We start from the raw sequence: 19,613 nt of genomic DNA on the forward strand, positions 1-19,613 counted from the left end.
GGGGAGGAGTGAGCACTTTGGGGCCTGAGGTCAGGTCAGAGGAAGTGAGGAAGAACAGATATCACTAAGGTTCTGTCTAGCAACAGAGATGCATTGGCTGTTCAGATGTGTAGGAGGAGACTCATCATCTTTAAATATCAGTGCTTGTGTGAATATGTCATTGTCTAATGCAGCTGTATTGATCCTCTGGGAAGAATTAAACTTGGTTTAAGCTTTCATAGTGTCCGTATAGTTTTATACTCTGAGAATTAGAACCTAACGCTACTGACTATGGGTAGTTTGTGACCTGGTATACTCGCTAAGGCCCGGGTATAGGATTTCAGCTGAGTTCATTCTTAACTGAAAACAGGGGTTCAGCACTTCGTCTGGGTGGAGGACGAAAACCTTACAGGCTAGACTCCTAGTGACATTTAGTGTTCTGTTTGCAGTTACCCGGTAGCTCCCCTGTTGCTTCCTGCTCAAGCCCACAATAGGGTCTGGCCGCGGGCCAACTAAGGTGAATCCCCTGAGTCTGTAGTTGTTTTATTGTTACTTTACTTCTCAGCACTTTATTCAACAGAGGAATTAACTAGTTCATGAAAACCAGTAACACTTCTCTTTTTGTTCCACAGCCTCACAACTGATGGATTTGATAGATTTTGAAAAACAATATGCAGTAGCTTCTAACAATAGTAATTAAGTTCTGTTCTTACCTTGCGACAAAATCTTCAAGCTTCTAATGCATCGATCTCTTATCTTTTACATTGCTATTTATAAATGTTTTCTGCCCAAGGTTACCTTAACTACAGCCACACAACACATCCTCGTCATTACAAGTGACATTGTCTCCTTTGCATGTGATGTTTACACAATGTTAGGTAACACATTGTTTCCTTTGCATGTGATGTTTACACAATGTTAGGTAACACATTGTTTCCTTTGTACGTGATGACAATCATTGACTTCATGGCCCACCTGCCATAAGACAGATCCAACGGCTCTAACCCAGGGCTTGAGCGCGATGGGGGTGTCGCTATATAAGGTGAACCTCCGGCAGAGGAATATGTGCACACATTCTACCTGCAACCTTCACTTACATTTAAGTCATTTAGCAGACGCTCTTATCCAGAGCGACTTACAAATTGGAAAGTTCATACATATTCATCCTGGTCCCCCCGTGGGGAATGAACCCACAACCCTGGCGTTGCAAGCACCATGCTCTACCAACTGAGCCACACGGGACCACTTCCTCCCTTTGACTGTGTTGTGCTGCTCTCTAGCTGTGGTTGGGGCCTCTTCCTGTCCTCCTTCCGCCTTTTCCTTGTTTTCAGTGTTACCAGAGTCCTGTTGGGAGGCTGGAGGAGTCCTCAGGTCATATTGACCAGGCTTATTCACAACACAACGTAAATGAATGTTGGGTTTGTTTCAAATCCTGCCCACAGCTGGTAGCACACAAGTAATCATCAATTCGGAGTGGTAAATTTGCATTGACTTTGGATATACATATGGGACTAGGTAGGGACCATCGGTAAATAACACAATGTACATGGGACAATATGTTTCAATGACTTAACCTCAATCCAACTATGCATTGTAGAAATTCATATACAAATATTGAAAGCATTTAATGACAAAAACTAAAAGGTGTACAACATGAAAATATTGTCTAATTTACATTGTGTAATTTATTGACAGTCCCTAACTAGTTCCAAATATAGGCTAATATAGGCCAACTTTGCACACCAGCCAGCAGAAGCTAATTGGTGAAATCATTTGACTAACTCTTCCCACCTGAACAAACACACGAGAAACCCACATCAAACCACACTGCGTAACCAACTCTCATTTGAATTCAGTCATGGCCAGTAGCATTTCTTAATGAACCAAATCTAGAACGAGACCAGGAAGTGCAGTTTCCATTTCAACAAGGTCTTTTTTTTTTTTTTTACTTGACTCACGATATGACGTAGTTGTAGAAAGTAAACATTATGGTGTGTCCATTTCCAAAACAACTAAGAGAGTTGAAGCGAGAGGCTCAACTTTTCTCTTGTTAAAGCTGCACATGTGCAGATACTGTCTGAGCGAAGTCTTTCATCTCTCTCATCATCAGACCACAGCAGTGAATCTCTCCTTCAGATTTAGAATAGACTATAAAACGTCTAAAATATTTATTTTGTCAATATTTTCTTAACTCTATTTCTTAAAACTGGACTGTTAAGGGCTTGTAAGTAAGCATTTCACGGTAAGGTCTACACCTGTTGTATTCAGAGCATGTGCCAAATAATATTTGATTTGATTTATTAGGAACTACAAAATAGAATCTGAAAAAGACTTTTTGGGCCTGTGTCATTAATCAGCAGTCGTTATTGGTGTGTTGGGATGGATACTATCGGAAACTGGGAGGTCAGAGTTCCCGAGTCATAAATAACAACTAGATCTAACGGCCCTCCCTAGTCTGTATTCTAACAACTAGATCTAACGGCCCTCCCTAGTCTGTATTCTAACAACTAGATCTAACGGCCCTCCCTAGTCTGTATTCCAAGTGACTCCAGAACAGGAGGATGATTCCAGAGTTTACCCGTTGTGACATTCCATCGCTGACCTTTCACCTTTCCGATCAAAAGATGGTAAAACACAGCCATGTACACAACCTTAACAATGTGATTAATTAATGAAGCAGTTTGACACATTATCAACACAAGCTAACAAACTAACGTATTATTTCCAACGTTAGCTAGCATAGCCATCTAGCTGAACTCTCATTGGTTGAAGAGTTGTTTCGACTTCTAAAGCACTCAAATGCATTAATATCCTATTTATGACTCACTAACTGGAAGCTAACGAGTTATTATATTATCATTTATTATTATTATATTACTGATGAGTTTCAATCCCAACGGACCATAAAACTCATCCTGTTTGATTGACAGGTGTGATGATTAATGGGGCTGAGTTTTTACCACCATCATTATGGCCTGGATTGAAGTATGGATAGAGTTTCTCAGTGAAGGTCTGACCGGTGAAGGAGTAGATCAGAGACCTGGTCTCCACATCATAGGAGACCCTCCTCATAATCCACAAACACCCCCACCTTCTGGGGCTTCTGACTGAGAAAGAGGAGAACAGAGGGGACAGCGAGAGCCCTGTACTCTCCATCTCTCAGCCACACAGTCCAGTATCTATTACCAGGGTTCAGGTAAATCAGCCCCTTCCTGTTGATAGACTCTCTGGCCACTCCTAAAAGTGTTCTTGGGCACAGGGACTATGGTGGTCTGCTTGAAACATGTTGGTATTAAAGACTCAGACAGGGAGAGGTTGAAACTGTCAGTGAAGACACTTGCCAGTTGGTCAGCGCATGCTCGGAGTAGAAGTCCTGGTAATCCGTCTGGCCCTGCGGCCTTGTGGATGTTGACCTGTTTAAAGGTCTTACTCACATCGGCTGCGGAAAGCGTGATCACACAGTCGTCCGGAACAGCTGATGCTCTCATGCATGTTTCAGTTTTGCTTGCCTCGAAGCGAGGATAGTAGTTATTTAGCTCGTCTGGTAGGCTCGTGTCACTGTGCAACTCTCAGCTGTGCTTCACTTTGTAGTCTGTAATAGTTTGCAAGCCCTTTCACATCCGACAAGCATTGGAGCCGGTGTAGTACGATTTGATCTTAGTCCTGTATTGACGCGTTGCCTGTTTGATGGTTCGTCAGAGGGCATAGCGAGATTTCTTATAAGCTTCCGGGTTAGAATCCCGCTCCTTGAAGGCGGCAGCTCTAACCTTTAGCTCAGTGCAAATGTTGCCTGTAATCCATGGCTTCTGGTTGGGGTATGTACGTACAGTCACTGTGGGGACGACGTCCTCAATGCACTTATTGATCAAGCCAGTGACTGATGTGGTGTACTCCTCAATGCCATCGGAAGAATCCCGGAACATGTTCCAGTCTGTGATAGCAAAGCAGTCCTGTAGTTTAGCATCGGCTTCTTCTGACCACTTTTTTAGAGACCGAGTCACTGGTGCTCCCTGCTTGAATTTTTGCTTGTAAGCAGGATTCAGGAGGATAGAGTTATGGTCAGATTTGCCAAATGGAGGGCGAGGGAGAGCTTTGTACACATCTCTGCGTGTGGAGTACAGGTGATCTAGAATTTTTTTCCCCCTCTGGTTGCAGATTTAACATGCTGATAGAAATGACTTTGTACTTATTCCTTGCGGTGTTATTCCTAATATCCATGAGGTTCTGTATTCTAATAACCAGAGGTGTGGACTCGAGTCACATGACTTGGGTTCGAGTCAGACCCGAGTCACAAATATGATGACTTGCAACTCGACTTTGACTTTAACACCAATGACTCGTGACTTAACTTGGACTTGAGCCTTGACTCAACCTGACTTGAAAAGTTGCGCGTGGCAGTGCAGAGGAACGTCGGCGGGTGAATTCTGATGGAGCCCTTGGAAAGATGATACCCAAAATTATTATTTTCGGATATAAAGACTACGCTGTAGTCAACAAAAAACGGATTGCCACTTTGAAAACATGCAGGAAGAAAATGACAGACGGAGGAGCAACAACTTCCAACTTTGTTCGACAGTGGAAGCTGCACAAAGAACGGTAAGTCGTGGCTAATATAGCTGACAGCTATATATAACTTTGCTAGTGTAACATGTAGGCTAACATAACTTTTAATCAATGAGCCTCCATACAGTCAACCAGTGTGGGAACGTGATCATTTCACCCAAGATTGAGCTACTACTGGCTAGTCAGTTGAGCGAGAGAGTGTGTGTGTACAAGCCTACATCGCTCGATTGAGCCCCATAGCGATCCTTGATAGGCTATGGTGGGGGGGGGGGGGGGGTGCGGTACTACTGCCGCTGCTCAATAATTGTTTTATTTGCTTACCTTTTACAGATTTGAACAATACCAGGGGAACAAAAGTGTCACAAGTGAACCACAACAGTCTCCAATCTCACAATTCATGGAGACCCGTCCGTGTAGGGCGGTACAGCAGGAATCATCCACAACAGTCTCCAATCTCATGAGGGGGTTCCTTGGTGTCACTGTGCACTGTATGGAGAAAGATGAGGGGGTTCCTTGGTGTCACTGTGCACTGTATGGAGAAAGATGAGGGGGTTCCTTGGTGTCACTGTATGGAGAAAGATGAGGGGGTTCCTTGGTGTCACTGTGCACTGTATGGAGAAAGATGAGGGGGTTCCTTGGTGTCACTGTGCACTGTATGGAGAAAGATGAGGGAGTTCCTTGGTGTCACTGTATGGGGGGGGGGGGGGGGGGGGGGTGCGGTACTACTGCCGCTGCTCAATAATTGTTTTATTTGCTTACCTTTTACAGATTTGAACAATACCAGGGGAACAAAAGTGTCACAAGTGAACCACAACAGTCTCCAATCTCACAGTTCATGGAGACCCGTCCGTGTAGGGCGGTACAGCAGGAATCATCCACAACAGTCTCCAATCTCATGAGGGGGTTCCTTGGTGTCACTGTGCACTGTATGGAGAAAGATGAGGGGGTTCCTTGGTGTCACTGTGCACTGTATGGAGAAAGATGAGGGGGTTCCTTGGTGTCACTGTGCACTGTATGGAGAAAGATGAGGGGGTTCCTTGGTGTCACTGTGCACTGTATGGAGAAAGATGAGGGGGTTCCTTGGTGTCACTGTATGGAGAAAGATGAGGGGGTTCCTTGGTGTCACTGTGCACTGTATGGAGAAAGATGAGGGGGTTCCTTGGTGTCACTGTGCACTGTATGGAGAAAGATGAGGGAGTTCCTTGGTGTCACTGTATGGAGAAAGATGAGGGGGTTCCTTGGTGTCACTGTGTGGAGAAAGATGAGGGGGTTCCTTGGTGTCACTGTATGGAGAAAGATGAGGGAGTTCCTTGGTGTCACTGTATGGAGAAAGATGAGGGAGTTCCTTGGTGTCACTGTATGGAGAAAGATGGAGAAAGGATACAGCTCAAGTCCAATCTCTTGGCAAAGGCCCACACACGGCTGGAAGAATCTGTGAGCAATTTGAGGCCATATGTGACGAGTACAGCATTAAAGATAAATTGGACTATATCATTCGTGACAATGCTGCCAACATGAGAAAAGCATTCACGGTGTGCTTCCCCGTTGACCCTGGAAGACCAGCAAACAGTGGATGCTGCTATTGCAACAAAAAAACAGCGCTTGCAGTGTTTTGCCCACATTCTCCAGCTGCTGGTGGGAGACGGCTTGAAAGAAACAACAGGGATGACTCCTCCTCTTTCAAAGTTATCAGAAATCAGCTCACTGCTGCGTACAAGCACAACATTCAAAAGTGGTGTTTGAGGCTGAATTTGGGGGAAGAGGCATCCCTGCTGCTGTCAACACAAGACGGAACTCAACACTGAAACAAGTGAAGGCAGTTATCCAATGTGACCATCTAAAGCTCTGTCATGTTCCAGAAAAGGCTGGGCACAAGGAGTTGTTGTTCACAGTACGGGAGTGGAATAAGTTGAAGGAGTTGTTGTTCACAGTACGGGAGTGGAATAAGTTGAAGGAGTTGTTGCTCACAGTACGGGAGTGGAATAAGTTGAAGGAGTTGTTGCTCACAGTACGGGAGTGGAATAAGTTGAAGGAGTTGTTGTTCACAGTACGGGAGTGGAATAAGTTGAAGGAGTTGGTGGACATCCTGAAGCCATTTGGAGAAGCAACAGATATGACACAGGAGGAGAAGATAGTCACAATCAGTTCTGTTGTTCCCTCGGTCCTGTCCCTGAATCACCACCTGGAGCAGCGGAAGCCTCAAGTCCATTTCCTGAGCGGCCTGGTCAGAAGTCTCCAGGCATCCCTGAACAAAAAGATTTCTTGGAATCTTCATCAATGTGGAAATGGCCAGGACACAAGATGGAATCACTGCCCCCTTTTCAGATCCAGTCACCTCAAAGCAGCTGCCTTGGATCCGCTTTTTCTCTGATGTGGGTGGAGCACCATGTGCTGGTCAAGGAGGAGGTCAAGGAGGAGGTGGCACAAAGAGTGAAAGGTAAATATTATTGAGTTTAATATAACTTTTTCTCATAATTTAATCCAATTGACAGTAACAATAATACTTTTTCAGTTTAACCCACTGCATCACCAATACTCTAATACTGGCCTTTTTGTTTCTGTTATGCTTTTACATGTTTTGCCAGAACTGATTCTGCAAGATGCTACAGGGACTGAGCAAGCCGTGCCTCTTGTTGATGAGGAAGAGCGAGAGGACCATAGTCTTGGACAAGAAGAAGGGCTGTTTGCAGCATACTGTAAGAGGCAGAAGAAAGCTGTTGGGACCACTCCAGCACTACAGCTAAGTCACTACCTTGACATATGCGAAGGACAAAATGCCCTCTTGTTCTGGGCAATGAACATGAAGGCTCTTCCTTCACTGTCCCGAGTGGCCATCAGGGTCTTGGCAGTGCCTGCCTCCAGTGCTCCGGTGGTGTGTCTTCTGCCATGGTGGCATCATACTGCGGCCTCGTCGTGCACAAATGACTGACAGATTTTTATTGAATTTGGTCTTTTGCAAATGCAATGCATCATAGGGCCCTGAGATAAGAGAAAAAATGAAACTGTTTATGCATTACACACACACACACACACACACACACACACACACACACACACACACACACACACACACACACACACACACACACACACACGTAGTCTCCATGTTCAGGTTTTATCTCCCATCTTTGGGATCTGTATTTTTCTCTCAGACATTCAGGACAGTGTTCAAATTGTAGTCCTACTTGAAGTTCAGTAGCAGTTGTTTAGATGTACCTTTTAATAAATGATTGTAACTTTATGGCAGGATTGATTTAGGTGTCTCGAGTATATCGAGAGAGAGAGAGAACTAGAATATTTTGTTTTTGTTGTCATATTGATGTGTCTTCTCATGGCTACCCATGTATTTCCATGGAAATATAAAAGTTTATTTGGAAAGTAATAAATATGTATTTTTTAAAAGCATTCATGATTTGCGTTAATTTAATATACTAACTCTTACTCTTGTTAAAAATATGAAATGGTATTACACTTGGTGAAGACCACATTATGACTTGTTTGGAACTCAAAGTTTAGGACTTGAGACTTGACTTGATGGTCTTGACTTGAGACTTGAGTGCTAAGACTTGAGACTTACTTGTGACTTGTAAAACAATGACTTGGTCCCACCTCTGCTAATAACCTCTGGACAGGGATAAACCATGGAGGCTTCAAAGGCCTCTACATTTGGGTGGGTTGGGCTGTGGAACTCTCCTGCCATTGTTGGACCCAAGAGTTTTTCACACCTCTCACTTAAGTGCTAATTGATCAGGTCAGTTTCTTTCCTAGCAGCTTGGTACTTTGTAGCCTTATTTACTAAGCTTTATATAACAACATTCCCTAGAGATGATTGTATTTTACTTTTAGCCTTCATAAGTAGGTTCAGACTGAACTTTACTCCGTGTTGTTGCGGATGGTATTTCCAGGTTCCTCTGTGTTTCTTCTGCAGGTTTTGGTTTGTTAGAAGTTTTTTCTTTATAGTCCTTGGTAGTAATCGTCCATTCTGGTAATTTTGTCCAAAATCAAGGTCTATATTTTTTTCAGAAGAACTCAGGAGTCTCTCTCTCTCTCAATTCACTTCAATTCAAGGGGCTTTATTGGCATGGGAAACACATGTTAACATTGCCAAAGCAAGTGAAGTAGATAATTTTTATTGTTTATTTCACTTTTGTATATTAACAGTAAACATTACACTCACAGAAGTTCTCTCTCCCCTCCCCATCTCTCCCCCTCTCAGATGGGCATGTGTTGAGTGACAGCTCTCCGTTGGAGTCCTGGAGGAACTGCTTCCACTGTGAGTAGAGACGACCCCTGAACTCTAACCCCTGATCTATCCCTCAACCCTAACCTCTGACTGACCCCTCTACCCCCTGACCCCTTGTTCTGACAGACTGTGTGTGTTCCTCCCATCCCCTGGAGGGAGCTGTATTGCTCTGTAAACTGTATAGGCCTACAAAGGACACAAGTTGAACCAAGTTGTCCCTAGCTGGCTTTATTATGCATTGTTCAGGTTGGCAGCATAAGCCACGTTTTATACCTGGAGCTAACATGCGTTCTGTGTCTTGATCTTGTCCACATTCTGATTCTGATCATCAGCAAACTTAATGATGGTGTTGGAGTTGTGCCTGGCCGTGCTGTCATGAGTGAACAAGGGAGTACAGGAGGCAAACCATCAATACAGGACTAAGATCGATTCGTACTACACCGGCTCCACGGCCAGGCACGGCTCCAACACCATCATTAGGTTCGCTGATGACACAACTGTGGTAGGCCTGATCACCGACAATGATGAGACATCATATAGGGAGGAGGTCAGAGACCTGACCGTGTGGTGCCAGGACAACAACCTCTCCCTTTTTCCCCCTCATCAATCTACACACAATACCTCACGACAACAAAGCAAAAACAGGTTTTTAGAAATTTTAGCAAATGTATAAAAAATAAATTATGAAATATCACATTTACAGTATTCAGACCCTTATCTCAGTATTTAGGTAAAGCACCTTTGGTAGCGATTACAGCCTCAAGTCTTAGGTATGACGCTGGAAGCAGGTTTAAATGAACCAGGTATAAATTAACCCTGCAGGTTTAAATTAACCCTGCAGGTATAAATTAACCCTGCCGGTATAAATTAACCCTGCAGGTATAAATTAACCCTGCAGGTATAAATTAACCCTGCAGGTATAAATTAACCCTGCAGGTATAAATTAACCCTGCAGGTATAAATTAACCAGGTTTAAAAGGGGATAGAGTGTGAAAGGTTATGTGTCCCTGAGCTTGCGTGCCTGAGACAAATGATCAATGGTGTGTGTGTGTATACCTCTGCGTGTGTGTGTGTGTGGGTGTGTGTAGGTGTCTGGGGCCTTGCCTGGCTCTGTGTGTGTAGGTGTCTGGGGCCTTGCCTGGTTCTGTGTGTGTAGGTGTCTGGGGCCTTGCCTGGTTCTGTGTGTGTAGGTGTCTGGGGCCTTGCCTGGTTCTGTGTGTGTAGGTGTCTGGGGCCTTGCCTGGTTCTGTGTGTGTGTAAGTGTGTGTGTGTGTGTGTGTGTGTGTAGGTGTCTGGGGCCTTGCCTGGTTCTGTGTGTGTAGGTGTCTGGGGCCTTGCCTGGTTCTGTGTGTGTAGGTGTCTGGGGCCTTGCCTGGTTCTGTGTGTGTGTGTGTGTGTAAGTGTCTGGGGCCTTGCCTGGTTCTGTGTGTGTAGGTGTCTGGGGCCTTGCCTGGTTCTGTGTGTGTAGGTGTCTGGGGCCTTGCCTGGTTCTGTGTGTGTGTAGGTGTCTGGGGCCTTGCCTGGTTCTGTGTGTGTGTGTGTGTGTGTGTGTGTGTGTGTGTGTAGGTGTCTGGGGCCCTGCCTGGTTCTGTGTCTGTAAGTGTCTGGGGCCTTGCCTGGTTCTGTGTGTGTGTAAGTGTCTGGGGCCTTGCCTGGTTCTGTGTGTGTAGGTGTCTGGGGCCTTGCCTGGTTCTGTGTGTGTGTAAGTGTCTGGGGCCTTGCCTGGTTCTGTGTGTGTAGGTGTCTGGGGCCTTGCCTGGTTCTGTGTGTGTAGGTGTCTGGGGCCTTGCCTGGTTCTGTGTGTCTAAGTGTCTGGGGCCTTGCCTGGTTCTGTGTGTGTAGGTGTCTGGGGCCTTGCCTGGTTCTGTGTGTGTAGGTGTCTGGGGCCTTGCCTGGTTCTGTGTGTGTAGGTGTCTGGGGCCTTGCCTGGTTCTGTGTGTGTAAGTGTCTGGGGCCTTGCCTGGTTCTGTGTGTGTGTGTGTGTGTGTGTAGGTGTCTGGGGCCTTGCCTGGTTCTGTGTGTCTGTAAGTGTCTGGGGCCCTGCCTGGTTCTGTGTCTGTAAGTGTCTGGGGCCCTGCCTGGGCATCATGGAAGTGTGTTCCTTCCTGCTGGAAACCCACCATGAGAGCCAAATACCCAGCTGGCACCAACACACAGGTTAGAACACTCACACACAAACACACACAAACAATCACTCACACACACTCACTCTCTCTCTCCCCCATCCCTCTCTCCAACCCTCTCCATCGCTCCATCCCTCTCTCCCTCCTCTCTCCCCCTCCCCCCCTCCTCTCTCCCCCTCCCCATCCCTCTCTCCCCCTCCCACCCCATCCCTCTCTCCCCCTCCCACCCCATCCCTCTCTCTCCCTCTCTCTCCCTCTCCTTCTCCCGCTCCCTCTTCCCATCCCTCTCCCATCCCCCCCCCTCTCCATCTCTGTCCCCCTCTCCCTCTATCTAGCTAGGTAATGTTATTCATTGTTGCTATGTTGAAGTGAGTTGAGAAGTTGTTATAAGATGGCAAAGTATAAGGTGCAACGGGAGTATTGTTTCTCTCTCACACACACACACCCCAAAGTGTCACTATCAGGACACATTGGACACATTGTCCTAGGATGAGCTACTTATGTACTGTTTACCACGCCTGCCAAATATCAGAACTCAACATCGAACAGGTCATGCAATATTATGCTTTTGAAGTATTTTGAACAATTCTTTTATGATTGACTACTTTAAACGTCTTCTCCAGAACCGCAGGACCGATCGGCACATAGCATCTATGGATTCACATTTTCAAATGGACTTTAGCTCAAACCATATGGCCGCTATGAGCTTGAAGTTTTTTTTTCTGTTCGACCAAACTGAACTATACTTTACAGATTAGAGTCGAACAGATTGAGATATTAACATGTGCCTGTTATAGCGCCACCGTGTGGTCAATCTGAATGTGCTCGCATATGTGACCCGTTTCAAGAAGCTAGACGTATGTCACACGTTACTATTTCACAAGAGAGGCATTTGAACGTTTATTTAAAAAGAATATTACAATGCGTTTTTTTTAAAGGCAGAAATTCCTTCTGGAACATGTGAACTTTCATGTGCCTTAAAACAAACTTGTATGCCATCTGTAAATAAAATTGTTAAATGACAAGCCTAGTTGGTTTAGCCTTTCCGCTAGCCATGATTGGCTGAGATAATGGATGGGCTGGACATGCCAAGAGATGAGTTCGGATTGGTCTGCCATGTAACTTATGTCTATAACAGAGGTGGGCAATTCCAGTCCTCGAGGACCTGAATGGTGTTACAGTTTTGCCCCAGGGAACACACCTGACTCCAATAATCACGATCTTCAGTTTAGAATGCAATTTGATTATTCAGCTGTGTTTGCTAAGATAAAATGTGACACTAGTCATGCCCCTGAGGACTGGCGTTGCCCACCCCTGGTCTGGAACATGAGCTGCTCAGTATGTGTAGATAGTCCTTGCTACAGCAGCTTTTTGGAAAGATATAACGTTAGCCATAGAGATCTGCAAAATGTGTTGCTACTTCGCTCAACAACATTTGCTGCCCAGAATTTAGCAGGCATTATCGACAAAAGATCATTGGGCAAAAGTTGTGATGGACTACTTTCTGCACAAGGTCAGTGTGAACCGGAGTAACTTAACACAACAACGGCCAAACAAGCTGTAGCTAGCTACAAACGGAAACGACACGCTGCCGCGAAGCCTTCATCCTTTTATAGTATATACGGGTAAGAGTCTAGTGTTAGGATTTATGTTTATGCACTATAGCCTGCTACCATATTGTATGAAGATGAATATTGTTTTGTTACACACACACAAACAATACAGATGTATGTGTGTAAAGACTGACCAACATTGAGTGACAGGCCATAAAAGCTGTGGTCAATCTGGAGAGGGGAGGGGTGCATATCTCTAGGCCAACCAGGGAGGTTAGAGCACTGATCAGTACCATATTAGGGACTGTTTGAGTGTAGAATCGGGGGAGACACAAGACGGATCTAATCTACCCAACAACCAGATGTGGACAGAGGAGAGCACTAAGGGACTTGGACAAGTCCGAGTGCCAGCAAAGGCGGAGCAAAGTTTAAACCGCGTTCAGCCTCTACTATGATAGGCCAACGGACGAGTTGGAACTAAAGCTGTCATAGTATAAGAACTGCTATTTGAGTACATTCCACAGTTCTCTGTTCTACCGTGTGCGGTGATACAGCGAACCCGTATATACGAAAATTGCATTTACCATTTAGCGCATGAGTTTAATTAAAACACTTAAAGTATATTCGGTGACTCTGAATCACATTTTGTCCTGATACCAGATTTGAACTGACGCAAATCTCTTTCACTAGCTACATTTTCAAATATTAAACGTTTCAAATTTTGTCCGTTTTTTTTTGGCAGTGGGGCTTGTTCTAGCATTTCTTTCACATGACCCATCAATTTAGACAAGTGTATCTGGTAGTGCTGACATCGTCGTACTCCTAGTCCTAATCGTATCCGTAAATTGACAGTTGATAGTCGGATCGGATTATACTCGTGATCTGAAATAAAAATGTTTTAATATGCGCGAATAGATATTGGCGAAATACCTCCCTGCAAGTTCTCACTGCAAAAAAGCTGCATATTAGGAGCAGCTCGTGGAGGGTGTGTACGTGTCCTCAATTTGCAGCAGGCAGCCAAGTTTGCTGTCATAACACTAATGCGCATTCTCTTTTTACCCTACCCTCTCCTTCCCTCCTTGTTAGATATTATGCACATTGGTAGCTTGATAGCGAACGTCCTCACCGTGTGATTTATCATAGTAGCAGGCAGCAGAAATCTAAATGATCAGACCCTTGAAAACATGCAAGCAAAAGTGATCGGGTGAAGTGAGTGGACAGAGAGATACGGCGGGATCAATGTACAGCCTGTCCTTCTCTTTACAGACAGGCAGTTGCGTTATTTGTGACTGACCGGCTCAATCTTGTGTCAACATTTTTTAAATTGTGTTTTTAACATTGGATAAAAGTGAAGATTCAGAGTTACAAAATGGTATACCATACACTACAGTTGAGGAACAATGGGAAAGTAATTCTGTTTTGGAATTTGATAAACTTGTAACCCTACTTCTGAGAAAATGGAGAGAACAGCTAAGTCATCTATTTTATGAAATTAGTCTGAAGAGCTCGCATTGGTGAATTCAACCCGGGTTCGATCCCAGGCTGTGTCGCAGCCGGCCACGACTGGGAGACCCATGAGGTGGCGCTCAATTGGCCCAGCGTCGTCCGGGTTAGGGGACGGTTTGGCCAGCCAGGATTTCCTTGTCCCATCGCACTCTAGTGACTCTTGTGGCGGAGCGGGCGCCTGCAAGCTGACTTCGGGCGCCAGCTGGACGGTGTTTCCTCCGACACATTGGTGCTTCCGGGTTAAGCGAGCAGTGTGTCAAGAAGCAGGGTGGCTTGGCAGGGTCTTATTTCGGAGGATGCATGGCTCTCAACCTTCGCCACTCCCGAGTCCGGAAGAAAAAGGAAGAACATGCTTTAAGTTTGCGACGTTTTTGTTATTTGGAGTTACTTAATTTAAATTAATTCTGTATTATGTAGCGTCATACCAAAGAAGACTTGAGGCTGTAATCACTGCCAAAGGTGCTTCAACAAAGTACTGAGTAAATGGTCTGAATACTTATGTAAATGTGATATGTTTTTTTAAATTATAATTTTGCAAACATTTCTAAAAACCTGTCTTTGCTTTGTCATGATGGGGTATTGTGATGTCATAATGGGGTACTGTGTGTAGATTTAGGGGGGAAACTATTTAATCAATTTCAGAATAAAGCTGTAATGTAACAAAATGTGGAAAAAGTCAAGGTGTCTGAATACTTTCCGAAAGCACTGCAGCTAGGTCACAGATAAAAGGAACTTGATCCATACAAATGTAATTAATTGTTTAACGGATGTCCCTCTTGACTTTTCTCAACAACAAATGTAGTGCTGAAAAAGTATTTCAACATTTTAATAAAATGTGTATGGCCTTTAGTTTTCAAAAACTGGCTAGGTTGAACACTACAAACATCTCAATCACGTCCTAACCATTCGTCTCTTAAAGCTGGAATCCTTAATTAGTGAAACTGAAAAATCCTTTTGGATTGTTACAAAAAGAGTTTCCCCTGTAATGCAGATTCAAATCAGACCACAGCAGCAACTTATTAGTCATCGTTTTGCCAGGAATAATGGGACCCATCTCATCCAAAAAGTTTACTAAAAGTTTGCCAAAAAGCACATGGATGATCATCAAGACTCTAGGAAGAATGTTCTGTGGACAGAGGAGTCAAATCAACATTTTGGGAGACATGGGTTCCACTGTGCCTGGCGAAAACCAAACATTGCATTCCACAGTAAGAACCTGGACCCATCTTGTCCAAAAAGTTATACCAACAGTCAAGTGTGGTGGTGGTGTGATGGTTTGTGGATGCTTTGATGTCTCAGGACCTGGACGACGTGTCTTAATAGAAGGAACCATGAATTCTGCTCTGTATCAGAGAATTCTACAGTAGAATGTCAGGCCCTCCGTCTGTGAGCTGAAGCGCAGCTGGGTCACGCAGCAAGGTAATGACTCTGTGTATCACTAACTGTGTCCCAAATGACACCCTATTCCCGTGCACTACTTTTGACCACAGCCCATCATTCTCTGGTCAAAAGTAGTGCACTATATAGGGTGCCATGGGAGAATGATCCAAAACACACAATCAAGTCTACATGAAAATGGCTAAAAAGTAACACATTTGAAGTTTTGGAACGGCCTAGTCAAAGCCCAGACCTAATCCCAATTGAGATGTGGCAAGACTTGAAACGAGCAGTTCATGCTTGGAAAACCCCCAGAAATGTCACTGTGTTAAAGCACTTCTACATAGAAGAGTGGGCCAAAATTCCTCCACAGCGATGTAAGACTGATCAACAAATACAGGAAGTGTTGGTTGGGAGTCATTGCAGTTAAAATGTTGCCCAACCAGTTATTGAGTGTATAGGGACAATGACTTTTTCCACACGGCGACAATGGGTGTTGCATAACTTTGTTTATGAAATATGTATGTAATTGTTGTGTTACTTGTAGTAACAGCCAGTATGCAAAAGTAGAGAAAGGGGGCATATACTTATGTAAATAAACGTGTTGCCACCTTACGTTCATGCAGTACTCAAAGCAAATCTAGTACTTTTATTATTCGTCAAATGCGAAACATATTGTGATATGATACTACTCTTCTACATAGAGAAACCTATTTTTCTTTTCTATTGTGTTATTGACTAACTCTTTCTGGTCACACTGCTTTGCTTTATCTTGGCCAGGTCGCAGTTGTAAATGAGAACCTGTTCTCAACTGGCCTACCTGGTTAAATCAAAAAATGTATAAAATGATATCTTGGTGATATCATCCAGACCTACATTACATCCTGAGGTTCTCTTGGAGATGTTTTATTATAAACATTACTCAGTTAGATTTTTAGGTCACATATACACTGAATCAGAATTTCATTCAGTGTCATTTGAAAAACACTTTTTAATTCACAAGAGCTGTGACATAGAACATGAGGTAAAACACCAGTAAACTGTAGAGCAACACACACGGTATAAAACACAGGTATACAAAAGCCATGCTTACACACGCAGTCTGAAGTACTCACATCTGATTTCTTTTTTTAGGCATATCTGATACACATCTGATCTCTGAGAAACTAATTGTAAACAATTTCATAGCTTGATTCATAGTAATTGAACCTCAACTCACACATGCCCATGCACGCACACTCACACTAAAAATCCCTGAGGTTATTCATGACGCTGCTCAGTGCTTTAAATTATACTGTCTGTTAATCCCGTCGGACCAAACATCTAAGATCTCACTCCAGGCTCCAACTGGGTCAAGGGTTAAACATGATAATGAACCTACATGTATAGTCTCTTCAGTCTGTCCAGCAGCTTGCTAGACAAGCTACCAAGGGTGGGCAACTCCAGTCCTCAAGGGCCTGATTGCTAAGGATGGAGAAAAAGTGTAACGCCAAACGCTAATTAATCAAATTGCATTCTAAACTGAAGATCATGATTAGGGCGGCAGGTAGCCTAGTGGTTAGAGCGTTGGACTAGCAACCGGAAGGTTCCAAGATCAAATCCCCGAGCTGACAAGGTACAAATCTGTCGTTCTGCCCCTGAACAAGGCAGTTAACCCACTGTTCCTAGGCCGTCATTGTACATAAGAATTTGTTCTTAACTGACTTGCCTAGTTAAATCAAATAAATTTGGTGATTATTGGAGTCAGGTGTGTTAGCTGGGGCAAAATTGACACCAGGTAACATTGAACATTTCAAAAACAGACGGCCTATTTTGGGCAAATTCTCAATGCGAACCTCAGTGAAGACCAACTGTGTCCCGCAGAGCAAAATACGTTTGATACCCCTGCCCTAGGTATAGGATCAGCTTTCCCTTCAATCCTAACCAGGGGAGTTGGCTCTGGCCAAGGTGAGCCCATCCTGGGCAGAGTCCTTACAGGAGTGCACCTGAGTCTGGCGGAAGCTCCAGAGATGAAGCAGGTCTGTGGGTAGCAGCTTGTGGAGGACCATGATACTGTGATAGTGACAAGATAATTGTCTTAGACATGTAGGGTCGCAAAATACTTAACTTTCCCCAAATTCCCTGGTTTTCCAAAAAATCCTGGTTGTAGGATTCTTGGATTTTCTTCTTATTCTCTCAATGCCAGGAATCTTCTAACCATGATTTCTTATAAAATACAGGGAATTGTGGAACCCGAAAAGTACTTCTGTATGTAAAATAGACAATGTACATTACACGCTGGACATAATACATAGATTGCACGTGACCTATGTCATATACAGTACCAGTCAAAGGTTTGGTTACTACATGATTCCATATGTGTTATTTCATAGTTTGTCTTCTATTATTCTACAATGCATAAAATAGTAAAAATAAAGACAAACCCTTGAATGAGTAGGTATGTCCAAACTTTTGACTGGTAGTGTATATTGTACACATCTCGCACAGCCAAAAACATAACACACTGGGCCTTACACATTCTGGCACACCTGACAGAGCTCAGCTACTTGGTGCCGTTTAGGTGTTTGATAGACATGGAAATGAAAGGGTACTTTTACCTGTTGAGGTAGTGACAGGGGTGGCGGGAGGGAGAGTACTCCACAGGCATGAAGCCAGGATGGTGTCTGGCTGGTAGGTTAGCTGCCTGGAGAGAGACGGAGCGGATAGAGGGGGAAGGGAAGAGAAAAGAGGGAGAGAGAAAGAAGGGGGGGTGTAATTATTACATTTGCTTATGTGAGTTTGTCCATTGTGGGGAGTGTCCCAAATGGCACCCTATTCCCTCTATAGTGCACTACTTCTAACCAGGGCCCATAGGGCCAAAGTACTGCACTACTTCTAACCAGGGCCCATAGGGCCAAAGTACTGCACTACTTCTAACCAGGGCCCATAGGGCCAAAGTACTGCACTACTTCTAACCAGGGCCCATAGGGCCAAAGTACTGCACTACTTCTAACCAGGGCCCATAGGGCCAAAGTACTGCACTACTTCTAACCAGGGCCCATAGGGCCAAAGTACTGCACTACTTCTAACCAGGGCCCATAGGGCCAAAGTACTGCACTACTTCTAACCAGGGCCCATAGGGCCAAAGTACTGCACTACTTCTAACCAGGGCCCATAGGGCCAAAGTACTGCACTACTTCTAACCAGGGCCCATAGGGTAGTGCACTACTTCTAACCATTGCCCATAGGGTAGTGCACTACTTCTAACCAGGGCCCATAGGGTAGTGCACTACTTTTGACCTTAGTGGTTAGAGCGTTGGACCAGTAACCGAAAGGTTGCAAGATCGAATCCCCGAGCTCTGACAAGGTAAAAATCTGTCATTCTGCCCCTGAACAAGACAGTTAACCCACTGTTCCTAGGCTGTCATTGTGAAATAAGAATTTGTTCTTAACTGACTTGCCAGGTTAAAGAAAAGGTAAAAATAAAATGTTGTGGCTCAAGGAATGACTGCGTCTACCTGTATATTTCTAAATGACCAAATATTATTGAAATTAAATTTTGCGCGTGATGGTGATAATCGGTATAAAATTCATCCAATCAACCAAAGAACTCACCTGTGCGACCATGCCGACGTAGGCATCATCGATGGGGAAGAGAGGTACCCTGGTGGAGGCGTGGAGGAGAAGAGAGAGGGCATCTCTGGAGAGGAGGTAGCCCCCGCCCCCAGCGTAGGGAGGGTAGGGGCCAGTGTACAAGGAGTAGGGGACGAAGTACTTATTCCACCATATACGCACAGGGTGGGTTTCCACAAAGATACGTCCCATGTAGAGAGGCTGGGGAGACCCTGCCTTTCCCTCTGTTTCTCTCCCTGCCCCTCCCTCTGTTCCTCGCTCTCTCCCTGCCCCTCCCTCTGTTCCTCGCTCTCTCCCTGCCCCTCCCTCTGTTCCTCGCTCTCTCCCTGCCCCTCCCTCTATTCCTCGCCGTCCCTCTGTTCCTCGCTCTCTCCCTGCCCCTCCCTCTGTCCCTCGCTCTCTCCCTGCCCCTGGTCCTATCACTCTCTTCATCTCAGTCTTCAACCCTCTCTCTCCCCCTATCTCCGTCTCTCCCTCTTCTCCTCTCCTCATCCCTCCCCTTATCAATGTCTCTCCCCTTATCTCCGTCTCTCCCTCTTCTCCTCTCCCCCTGTCCTGTAGGAACCCCACCACTCTCTCCACATCCACGTAAACGTCATCGTCCCCCTTCAGAATATAGAGAACGGTTGTAGAACAATCCTGGTGGAACCAGTTCCA

General features: G+C 44.8%; 1 protein-coding gene across 1 annotated transcript; it reads right to left on the reverse strand.

Moving 5' to 3' along the window:
- Positions 1-17,020: 17,020 nt before the first annotated feature.
- On the reverse strand, positions 17,021-19,189 carry LOC120066694 (UDP-GlcNAc:betaGal beta-1,3-N-acetylglucosaminyltransferase 7-like). The gene is made up of 3 exons (XM_039018141.1): positions 18,939-19,189; positions 17,942-18,027; positions 17,021-17,396 (listed from the first exon to the last, which is right to left on the reverse strand). The coding sequence occupies exons 1-3, from the start codon at positions 19,146-19,148 to the stop codon at positions 17,264-17,266; spliced, it is 429 nt and encodes a 142-aa protein (XP_038874069.1). The 5' UTR covers positions 19,149-19,189; the 3' UTR covers positions 17,021-17,263.
- Between the last annotated feature and the right edge of the window lie 424 nt (positions 19,190-19,613).

This window comes from Salvelinus namaycush, chromosome 21, assembly GCF_016432855.1.
Source record: "Salvelinus namaycush isolate Seneca chromosome 21, SaNama_1.0, whole genome shotgun sequence".
Taxonomy (NCBI): domain Eukaryota; kingdom Metazoa; phylum Chordata; class Actinopteri; order Salmoniformes; family Salmonidae; genus Salvelinus; species Salvelinus namaycush.

What these genes read in the sequence shown, in the direction of transcription:
- LOC120066694 (XM_039018141.1), bottom strand. Translation starts at nt 19,148, where the DNA reads ATGGGACGTATCTTTGTGGAAACCCACCCTGTGCGTATATGGTGGAAT. An exon ending in ACGTCGGCATGGTCGCACAG is followed by an intron (nt 18,028 to 18,938) that starts GTGAGTTCTTTG and finishes GTCTCTCTCCAG; the next exon opens with GCAGCTAACCTACCAGCCAG. An exon ending in CCCTGTCACTACCTCAACAG is followed by an intron (nt 17,397 to 17,941) that starts GTAAAAGTACCC and finishes TCACTATCACAG; the next exon opens with TATCATGGTCCTCCACAAGC.